Source organism: Sinohyriopsis cumingii, chromosome 18 (assembly GCF_028554795.1).
Source record: "Sinohyriopsis cumingii isolate HCF-2022 chromosome 18, ASM2855479v2, whole genome shotgun sequence".
In the NCBI taxonomy this organism is placed as follows: Eukaryota; Metazoa; Mollusca; class Bivalvia; order Unionida; family Unionidae; genus Sinohyriopsis; species Sinohyriopsis cumingii.
The window spans coordinates 69996210-70008421 of NC_142978.1; the positions used below are offsets into that span (position 1 = coordinate 69996210).

The 12212-nt window shown below is 34.3% G+C and overlaps 1 protein-coding gene across 9 annotated transcripts in view; it reads right to left on the bottom strand.

Moving 5' to 3' along the window:
* The window catches only part of LOC149776921 (uncharacterized), a 90492-nt gene that overhangs the window by 58702 nt on the left and 19578 nt on the right, over positions 1 to 12212 (bottom strand). For all 9 annotated transcript variants that reach the window (XR_016416136.1, XR_016416134.1, XR_016416132.1 and 6 more), the window contains 3 exons: positions 9842 to 9973; positions 4326 to 4524; positions 2805 to 3139 (listed from right to left, as the gene is read on the bottom strand). Coding sequence is in view for 4 of the 9 variants with exons in the window: in XM_089941631.1 (XP_089797757.1) it covers positions 2805 to 3139; positions 4326 to 4524; positions 9842 to 9973 (666 nt within the window). In the remaining 5 variants the exon portion in view is untranslated. The remainder of the gene's footprint in view (positions 1 to 2804; positions 3140 to 4325; positions 4525 to 9841; positions 9974 to 12212) is intronic.

Genomic DNA, 12212 nt, shown 5'->3' on the forward strand with positions numbered 1-12212 from the left:
GGCAAATAATTCTTTATAATCCCTGTCAAATTTATTATACTATATAAATATTTTTAATAAGTTTAGGATTTTAAAAAATAACAAGATTGTACTGAAAAGCATTGCCATGTACATGCTTTATAGAACCCCATCTGACTGACAAAAAGTAGTTCATCTATAAAGTTGTCATTCAAGAGTTGACAGCCACCATATTAGTAACTTTATACCCTCATGTAATTCAACATAAGGCCAATTCAAGCATTTATTTTATAGGCTTAGTTGATACATTTAACTCTTTATTTACTACAGCTATTGTGCAACTTCTCTACTTTTTGTATTATTAACTATGACACTTTTCAATGGCATGGCAAACTACTGCGATTTTGGCTGTTGATCACCAGAGCCTAAGACAAATGATTAATTTCTATCCAAGAATCATTTTCTGTAAAGTTCAAGTAAGACTGGAAGTTTAAACAGATATTTGAGCTTGTATCAAACTACTAGTACCCACGACTTTTTGACCTTAACAAACACTGCAAGAAAAACATGTTAATATTATGGTCTGGGCAAGCCATTTGTGTAAAACTTTCTAAATGACCTCTCTAATGGTACCATTAATTCTTTGTTCTGCCATGGGTAGAAAAATACTGCATGCATGTAGAACATAATTAAAAGGTGGAGAATATAATTTTAAATTTAAAACACAGACAGAGGTGAATCTACTAAGTGCAAGAGATTTACATGTGTCAGAAAGTTCAACCAGTAAGTACCATATATGCTCACATATAAGTCAAGTCAAAATGCAAACAACAAAGATACTGATCTGTCATAACATAATGCACCTGCAAATTACTGTCAATATTGTTTTGTTCTACTGATTACTCCTAACAATCTCCACAGATCCAGATCTGTCATTATGTGATGACAGATCCGGGTCTTTGCAGTTTGCAAATGGATTTGTCTCTTAAGTGAGTATATACGGTAAAACAAGATTCTAGAGACTGTAATTAATCAAGTCCAAGAGGCTTGTAACTAAATACCTTGCATATGCAGTGTTTTCCACTGTAAGATATCAATTAAAGAGTATTTCATGTATCCTGGGCAACTTGTAAGCAAATTACCTTATTTATGGATTACTGCATTGGTATGGGAAAATATTAACAAGTTTTTTTTTGATGGATACTGCATGACCTGTGGGAGTATGGTATCCACGAAAACGATTTCATACAAATGCAGTAACCATTTTATTATATATTTACTTTCTTATTCTGCCTAAGATTTAATTATTTAAAAAAACCACACCACAAGAAACAAACCAACTGAATTAATACCATATTCCAAAATAAATACACAACCATAGATTTGCCAATACACAATAACAATATTAATGTGCATACACCCAGCAACCTTTCAACTTAGTTGTACACTTGAGATCAGTTTATAAAAGAAATGTCATTTTGGTCTACTTAAAATTGAAATTTCAAGCCATATTGTGAATGAATGCACATGGATTTTGTTTCTATATTGATCTATCCCAATTCCTCAATTCTGTTTTTCTAAATATGATGGACTGGATTATTGGGTCAATTCAGTGCAGTAAGGCGAATGGATTTCAGCTGGAAATGTACTCGAAATGCCAGTAGTTTCAGTCTGTATCAGTTTTTGCAGGACATGTCAGCTGGATTTGAAGAACTAAGGAAGTGCATTTTGAGGAAATTCAAGATGCATAAATGTAAGTATATTCATTACCATTCTTATTACCAGCTAAAGAAAACATGTTTATACCCTGTAACTTGCATATCACTGTTGGAAGGACCCCAGCTATGACCTGTATCATACAGTGTGTCTTCTATCACAAGTCTAACACTGTATCAAAATAGTTACATGGGGAAAATTGAAATGCAGCTGTCATGTGACAGTCCATTTAGCCAGTGGAATTAATACTTTTTTGTCATCTTGGCTTATTGGCTCTGAGGCTGTTTTCTTCCAACCAAATCCTTCAGGTACATTTTTTCTCGAATCTATTATATTGACAGATTTGTAAAATATTAAATCGATGATAAATATGCTTTTCTACGCTAATTTTATAGATCCTAGAGAACAGTGATCATAGTCTGAACCATTCTATTTGAGAAAAGATACAAATATTTCTCCTAAATGTTTCAATGATCAAAGTGGTACTTTTCAATTACTGCATCACTCACGTTTCTTGTTGACATTGCAAATATCATGTTCATTCGTTTGCTTGTTTGAAAGTTTAGTTTCTGACTCAGTGAACTTGTCAACATCGTTAATTTTATTATCTCTCTTTCAAATATACAAAACAACTGTTTTAGTTCCTCCACAAACAAATCTAATAAACTAATAACTATAACATCTACAACATGAGTGTACATGGTTTGTTTACAAAGTAGTTCCTATTACACTATACTATTTTAGGCACAAGTGTTGTGTACACGTGTGCATTTATCAAGGTGTTCAGTATTGTAAAATACTGTACAATGACGATGTAAAGTGAACAGATAAAAAAAGGAAGCATATAATTAATACTCATGTATAAAACAGATCCAACTGCAAACTGTACAGACCTAGATCTGCCATCACAACATGCATTAAAAGAAAAAACTTGGTCTATGCAGCTTGTTTGGAGTAATCAGTATGACAAACAACATAGCCATTATGTGATAACAGATCTGGGTCTATGCTGTTTGCAGTTGGACTTGATTACAAATGAGTACATATGTTAACTAACCACTGCAGTCCTATATAAAAAATGGTAGGATAAAAATTTGTATGAAATTCAATAAAGTAGAACACAACTGAACCTTCTTGGACTGTTTCACATCGACTTGGAACCTGAACAGTTGACTTTTGGGCTGATTCACACTGACTTGCAGCATGAACAGTTGACTTTTGGGCTGATTCACACTGACTTGCAGCATGAACAGTTGACTTTTGGGCTGATTCAAACTGACTTGCAGCCTGAACAGTTGACTTTTGGGCTGATTCACACTGACTTGCAGCCTGAACAGTTGACTCTTGGACTGTTTCAGATTGACTTGCAGCTTGAACAGTAGACTCTTCTATCAAAAGAGTGTCCATTAAGCTGAAATATTCCCATTTTGTGTGATCTCTGTCGCTCTCAATGAGCAACCTATATCTGGAATAAAAGGAAAGAAAGTTTTGCTGCTACACAGAAAAGAAACTAGAAAAGTATTAATATGAAATGGAGGCCCCAAACAAGATGAGGCATCTGAAGGGTAAAAAACTCCAAATCAAACAAGATGAGGCAACTGAAGGTAAAAATTCCAAGTCAAACAAGATGAGGCAACTGAAGGGTAAAAAACTCCAAGTCAAACAAGATGAGGCAACTGAAGGGTAAAATTCCAAGTCAAACAAGATGAGGCAACTGAAGGGTAAAATTCTAAGTCAAACTAAGGTCATAACTTTGCAACCATTTAGAAAAAAAGTGAAAAAGAAATGAGACCTAGATTAAGACTTGTACATTAAAACCTGTCTTGAAAAACCACTGCTGTGTGAGACTACCTGTCTTGAGAGACCACAATATTATGGCAAAAGAGTTGGTCTTTCAAGACAGGTTCTTCTGTATATCAAATCTGGTTTCAATCCAAACAACCGTAAACGATTACCAGTAGGACAAAAAGTACTATGGGTGATATGATGGGCAAACACAGGCCATTTGATTCAATGATAATGACCTAGTTTTATTCAATCTGCATCAAAATATTGTAGTATTTGCTGCTGGCATACATAACCAACAAGTTCTGCATTATGCCATTATTTACTTATTTTTCACCCACCTGGCTATTGTTTGCACAGCAATTTGTACCCTCTCTCAATGAATGTCAAGTTCACTTCACTGAACAGCCACATTTACCTCACATTAGTAGTTACATGGCCAGTAACGTAAAGGAATACAAGCCGCATGTGCATTCTCGTATTAATTGGAAGGGCTATTTCAAAACAGAGAGTTACAAAAACATGATATGATGATATGGTTAGTAAAAAGGATGTTGCTAGGAGACCACGCCCCCTACTCATAAAGTACTATGACCCAGCAGACAAAGGAGTATGAGTAACTGACCTAAATGCACAATTTGTCCAAGGTTTGATAAATAGATTGCTGGATAGAAAAAAAGGTTTGAAGAATTGGCAAAGGAGCATAAACTATTATAGACTTCCACAATCAATATAAGGCATAAATATCAAAGTTCATGTGTTGAAGGTATATCCAGTAGTCTTTACTCTTAAATAAATTTCACAACTAAAATTATTTTTATAATATATTGTGAAAGTAACAAACTTTCAACTATTTCAAAATATACCTATATTTCAATGCCCTCATCTTCTTGTCACACTCCAAATAGCTAAATTTGAAGCCCTGTTCCTCAAGATCCTTTGCAACCTTCTTCCAGAGGGTCAATTTCTTATGGACAGGTGACCTGAACAGAGGCAGATAATTTCTGTATCGCTCTACTAACAGTTGGACTGCTTCATAAGACCAATACACACTTGTTGTTGATGCTGAAACAGAAAGTTTGACATTTAGAATCTTGTTTAATATGATGAAAATTATCATCAGATCATAACACTTGGAGAGTACGAGTCTGTAATTGGAGTACCACCTTATATACTTGCTTATATGTCAAATCCATCTGCAAATAGCACATACCCAGATCAGATATCATATAATGCAACAGCAAATCTGCGGTAGAGCTACTGTTTTTCTTCTCTCAGTCTGTGGTCCTCACCTTTGGCCTTTTAGTCCTCAAATCAATAATCAACAGAATTCTTCCTAAACCCAAGTCCTATGTATGTAAACGTCATAGTGTCCTATAGTACCTCAGCACAACTGAACAGAACGAAAGCTTAGGAAAATAAAACCTTCCATATAAATGCAAACACAAAAATGAACAAGAAAGAATATACAATGTGTGTGTGTGTGATTTGCATTTTTAACATAGCTTTAACAATTTTTCAGTCATATCTCTACGATGTCTGCAGTGTGGCAATTTATAGTGATGTCAAGAACTGGGGCATCATGCCGCAGACATGTAGCATGATGTCCCACCCAGTCATATAATCCTGACACCAGACCGACCAGTCCTAACACTGACCTCTTAAGGCTGAGCACCAAGCGAGGCAGCTGTTAGTACCATTTCTGTAAGTCTTTGGTATGACTCGGCTGGGGATCAAACCCACGACCTCCCACATGCAAGGTGGACACTTTAACCACTAGGTCACTGGAGCGGTGAATATACAATGAAGAGATGTTAAAGTTATGTAAAATGCATTTTAGCTAAAAGCTAAAGGTAACACATGCAAAGAACCCAAATGCAAGTCACCCTCAAATATTGGTTGAGGTTTGTCATGCAGAAGTGTTGGTATTATGCAGATAAAAAAAATTTAATTTATTTCAGTCACTGACTTTGACCATTGAATTTTTGACTCCAACATCAACAGGTTTTTCAGTATACCAACTGCAAGCCACCCACACAATTTGATGACTGTAGATGACAGATAACTTCAGTTACTGTGTAGAACCTTCCTTCTTTCAGTTATATTGACCTTGTCCTTTGACCTTTTGTGATCCCAAAATTGCTCCTAACTCCAAGTGTCAGCCACCTATAATGTCTGATAACAGTAGATATTGCAGAAACCATTTTTCTTCTATCAGTCACAATGACCTTAACCTTTGCCATTTTTTAAATCCTAAAATCTATAGGACTATTCCCCCCGCCAACTGTAAGCCATTCACAAAGTATGGTAACTGTTGATGGTGGAGAAAACTTGAGCCATTGTGCAGAAACTGTTTTCCTTATTAATATTTTAAACACAGTGAGCTTGATGTTTTTAGTTTTTGATGATAAAAACATCAGGGGTCTTTATTACCCCAAATAGAAGCCATCAACAAAGTCTGATAACTGTATATAATGATGGACAAGTCACATTAGTAATAGGCAGACATATGAATCGACAGACATCATAGCATAATCCATTCCATCTTATGGTGGGCAAATAAAAAGTCATTATTTATACATCTAATGATAAAATCAGTATCAAGACAAAGCTTCTTTGATTTCTCTTACAAATAATCTCAAATACTTTCACAATAAATAACAATTCCATAACTTTTTAACTGGCCTTAATTTGAATGGCAAAATAATGAATAACATGAAGGTGTTGTAATGGGATCTGCATACAAGTACAGTGTAACCCCACAAACATCTTCTTGCTATGTACTGAACTGTGCTCTAACCAAAAAGGTCAGTTAGCTGAAGGGGGGGGGGGGATTATAAAAAAGGGAGGGTAATAAAAGTGGGTGCAAAGCTATGTGTTTCATTGGTACAGTTACCATCTTAAATCAATGCATATTAAATGATGAATATACATGTAGTGAAAACAGATTGCATATACAATAACCTAGTGGTTAGAGCATCTGCCTTGAATGTGGGTACGAACCCCAGCCGAGTCATACCAAAGACATAAAAATGGTACTAGCAGCTGCCTCGTTTGGCACTCAACATTAAAAGTTTAGTGTTAGGAGTGGTCAGCCTGGTGTCAGGATAATGTGACTGGGTGGGACATGAAGATACATGTCTGCAGAATGATGCCCCAGAACTAGACATCACTATCAACTGTCACAATGGTAACATTGTAGCGATATGACTGAAAAATTCCAAATCACATACACATGCAATATTTTACTTTATTTCATACTTAAGTGTTATTTTCACATGTGAAAATATAAGATTTCCTATAATACAATGTGATGCTTTATTGTATGTTGCCACAAAAACTGTACCAGCAGCAGCAAAAACAAGTACTTTTTGAGCAAGAACAAATAAACAGAAACTGCCTTACATTACAGACATGGAAATTAATCTTCAATCAACAAATATGACTAGACGCTGTCTACATCTTTTGAAGTTGTTTCGCTTTAACTCCTTGACAACAATGACAAACATGCTGTGATGCATTGCTGAATTGGACTTGCATTGTTTTCAGATCAACAACCAATGATTGCAGGAAAATACTGCTAGTTGCACAATCTAAATACAAATCTTCATCACAAAGAGCCACAACAATCACTTACCACTTCATCATTCAAGAGCTGCATCAACATACAGTTGTATCAAAAAAAGGATTCTTAAACATAGCACCTGTGATTGATCTGCGATATGCTGTGCCATCTAGACAGTTCTCTGAGAAAATTATCCCAGGTAGGTATTTAAAAGAAAAATCATGCCTGTCACTTGTATCTCAAGCTGCATTAACAGCTGCTATTCTCTTGGGTTGAAACCATCCAAAATTTTGGAATAACTGAACTTTACTAATTTACTATATTATTCATTCAGTCTTTCAATCAAAACAAGACATTTGTCAATGTGAAAATTTATGATTACATGCATTTTTTTTAACTTATTTTTGTTCCTTTTGATGATTGTACAGCATTATATGAACCTTGTAGTCATTTTAGTTTGTTGACCAAAAGACCTTTCTCATCAAGCAAAATAATACTGCCACTCTTCTGCAAATTTTTGTTTCCTGCTGGAAGAAGTTTTCACTCATGTCGATATGTTTATTCTTTGCTAAATCATTTATGTAATTATTATATTCAGTTGGTGTTTTGGTGAAATAAAAAGCAAAATGATTTTATCTTCTTGTTGATATTTTAATACATGTAGGAAATTGCTCATTATTATAGTTCAAAATAAGCAAAATTAATGTTAGAATCATAAATTATGTCAATGACCAGTACGTATAGATGCATATTGCATTGCAAACATGTTGTATTGCAATATTTTGTAATATGCTTTTTCCTGGTAATACTCACCTCTAGATATTATTATACAGTCCCTCTGTACATAGACATGCATGTATGCATGCTTGCATCCATCCATCCATATGTGTGTCAATTTCTTGAACTACTTCTACAACATTAAAACCAGAAACACACGATATGTGACAGGGCATAAAAGACACCAAACAACAACGAACAATCCTTTTATTCTCTAATAATAAAGTGGAGGTACTATGAGTTGAGAAAATGAGAGATTATACTGGTTTATCTTTGGGTTTTAGGTCATGATGGTCCTATGAGCACTGACTGTGGTTTTATCATACTCCTAGGGGTGGGGCCAGGAGGAAGGGGAATATGTTACATACATTTCAAATAACTCCCATTTTGTGTGTCTTGCATGTCTGAGAATCATTGACCCAAATTAATGAGACATCTGGGTGATGCCCTCAGTTCTTTCCCTACCCACACAAAACTTAGCCCCTGGCCTTTTTTGGACAGAATGTAAGGAGAAAGCAAGCGTACCCAAAAATTATTAACTTGTTAAAAACTCTCTCATTATAACATGCCTCATTATAACAAAATTATGGGATGAAAGAAAACAAGGTGAAGCTAATGTTTTATCTTTATTAGTCTGATTCTTCATTTCAAAAACCTCTTGGTGAAAGCCTCATGTTGATATGACTTTCCGTTTAACAGGATTAGTAATAACAAGATTTTCAAGATGGCTACCATTGTGATCATAATGGATGTCAGATTGACACTGTTTGCATTTAGGACCAACTAGATATTATAAGAAGTCTTCTTAAGAAAAGCACAGATTGATATGCCTTTCCATTCAGAAGGAGTAGTGATAACAAGATTTTCAATATGGCTACTTTGGAAGTCAGCTTGGCTTCATTTTCATTTAGGGCCATCTATATATCATAGGAAGACTTTTTGGGAAACCTTAGATTGATATGACCAAACACTCAAATGGAGTATTTATTTTAAGATGACTTCTCTGTTATTCATATCTGAAGTCCCTGCAGCCCAAGTTTCATTCAGGACAAATTTAACCATGGGATGAATGTGTGTGTAAAGTCTGATTACAATCCTCCAAGTAGTTTAGGTGGAATAGCGATAATAAACTTGTACAAACAGATAGGCATATGACAGATAACAAACCAGCCACAAGTTTTTCTGGTCTCTGACCCGATAAGCTAAGAAAAATTGCATCACTTTAAAAATTTTAACTTAAAAATTAATACCTTATAATTTCAGGCAAAAATTAACAGCATTCAAAATTTACTTATCTTTATAAAAGATGCTAGAAATTTTCAAAGTAACTGCTTAGAAGGTCATGCCAGCATAAACAATAATTACAACACAAATATGCCAGCATATACAATAATTACAACACAAATGTCAGCACAGACAATAATTACAACACAAATATGCCAGCATAAACAATAATTACAACACAAATATGCCAGCATAGACAATAATTACAACACAAATATGCCAGCATAGACAATAATTACAACACAAATATGCCTACATAGACAATAATTACACCAAAAAAAATATTTTGATGGCAAAAAATACACTGTACAAGATAATTCATTTCTTTTATTGGGTCAGTAAACAGAATCCTTTGGGAAAAATGGCAATAAATTTAAAATAAATTATTTCCATCAACTTCCCACTGACTGTTGACAACAGTGTAAATCCAACTTGTCAACTAGACAGTCAAATGAAATGATTAAACCATTTATTGATCAACAACCAGTTTCTTTTTGCATTCTTTCTCTTTTAATGATAAACTCAACGACCAAAAATAGAAACATTGTGGTTTCATTTTTTTCACAGGATACCAGTCCGTTATATTTTTTTTGTTCCTTTGCTTTGAAAAATTACATTTTCATTGTGTCATCATGGATTTTGAAAAGAAGCCTGTTAATTTATGTTTGGGTTTTTAAATTCATGATTTTCCACAACTACTAATCCATGAAAATTGTACCCTACAAAAATATCTGAATTTAAATTATATTAGCTTACATCCTCCTTGATCACCTTGATGTTCAACTTGGTTCTGATCAGATGATTCCTCAGTCACTGTATTAGGGACCCTTTCTAGGGTATTAGGGACCCTTTCTGGGGTATTAGGGACCGTTTCTGAGGTTACAGATTCTGTAAGAAAAAGTTTTCAGATATATTCACCTGTCTGCTGTTGAAGACAAGTTCAAGATGAAGTGTACTAATTGCCCTTAAAAACTATTTCCCCCGATATTAAATACTTCTGCACTATTAAGAATCAGACAGTGGCATCCCCCTCAAAATGTTTTTAAAAAAAGACAATCCACCCCAATGCAATCTCCAAATTCAGTGAGAAGACTTTTATGCAAGAATCGATACTTCTGTAGTCCTAAATAAATACTTAAAACAGCAATTCAAATTGACAAAGACAGTCCTTGGGTTTCTCAGAATACTTCTACAGTATTTTTCATTGAGAAAATAGAACAAAAGTTCCATGGCACTTGGTTTGTTGCCTGTGGGTAATGTTATTTTGCCTGTGGGTAATGTTATTTTGCCTGTGGGTAATGTCATTTTGTCTGTGAGTAATGTTATGACTTTGTTTATACAGTTAAGACTGAATGTGACGCCATACTCTTTAGACAAAGAGGAGACTTCAAAACAATCGTATTTCTTGACAGGTTTGAAAAATTGACCTCAAGTGACCAGTTGCTAATGCAACATGTTAAATGCTGGATATATGCCATTCCTGATTACTGTACATATGCAAACATTCGGTCATTATGTTCCACTTCATTGCACAAACACTTTATAACCATAAAGAATTAGATGAAAGTTCACCTCCAACACTTAAGATTTTTTCATGGGAATATATATATATATATATATATATATATATATATATATATATATATATATATATATATATATATATATATATATACCATAGGTACTTGCTTATCAGTCTAGTTCAACAACAAACAACATAAACCCTTATCTGCCATTACATAATGTGCAAAAAGATTAGGGTCTATGATGTTTGTTCAACTAAATGCTCCAAACAAACTGCATAGACCAATATCCGTCAGCACAGCAAGAATAGAATGTAGATCATAAAATTGTTACTAATACTATAGTCCCCACACCATATAATTTGTCACCTTTGTGTCAAGACATAAAACTTTACAATATCAAACCCTAATTCCAATTTAAGATTGATAACAGCAATATAGGATCAGTAGATACTCACTTATAATTCAAGAACAGCAGCAAACTGCACAAACTTGTACCTGCTGATGCATAATGCACCAGCAGACATGGGTCTATTAAGTTTGTTAGTAGCAATCAGTAAAACAAGTACCACAGACCCTGACTTGCCGGTACATTATGCAATGGCAGATAAGGGTCCATGTTGTTTGCAGCTAAATGAATATATACAGTAACCTATATTATCAGACTAATTTTTTTAAACAGAAATACAGAAAAACATCATTGTCTGACAAAAGAATTGAAATTTATATAAATTAGGTAATTTCTGAGGTTGTAAGTCTACTTGTTGACAAAGATCAATTTATTTTTAAAGAACATTTTTAGTGACATAAAATAGTTGTAGTCTGCAAGAAGATGTTTACAAATAAAAGGAAAGAAGCAAAAAAGGACAGCTAATAATACATCTGAATAACAGTGCATCTAAATGGAAAACCAGGTATGTAATCTAATGATGGAGTTTGCCTATTGTTTAATTAAAACGAATATCTTCTATTAATGTATTTGTAAAAAAAATTTGGCAGCCAGCTTATTGTCATCAAATAGAAGGCCAACACAATTTGTAACCCCTGCTTTAGACATAATGTAACATTTTACCAAAGCTGCAACTGTATTTTGCCACAGATCAATGGTATGTCACAATGCACAATAACAATTTTGTTGCTGCCACTGTCACAGAAGTAATACCCATCTCTCACCAATAAAAGGATAAGAAGAAGAAGAATTCATGAAAAAAAGAAGAATTCATGTATCCATGCACTCCCATTCCCCACCCATGAAGAAGTTTGGTTCTGTATGCAAATTAAAGCATTTTTTCCTTCAGTCCACAATCACTTAAATACAAAGTCTATTAGATTCATGTTTGTAAACCCTAACCCTCAAGCAGTCATTTTTACCTAATCTGCAATACCTGATCATAATACATAATGAGTGCATCCACTAGCTCACCAATCCAATAATAAAAAAATACATTCTTTGCATATTTTGGCTTGTATTAGCAACACAACTGCTAAACGTCTGCTTGCCAAGGTGGAAGTTTGAGTGGTCTCTTCTTAGATAGAGGGGCTGATGTAAAATCCCGTCAATTCATCAGTTACTAATTCTGCACAGGCCAGAAAGCATGCTCCTT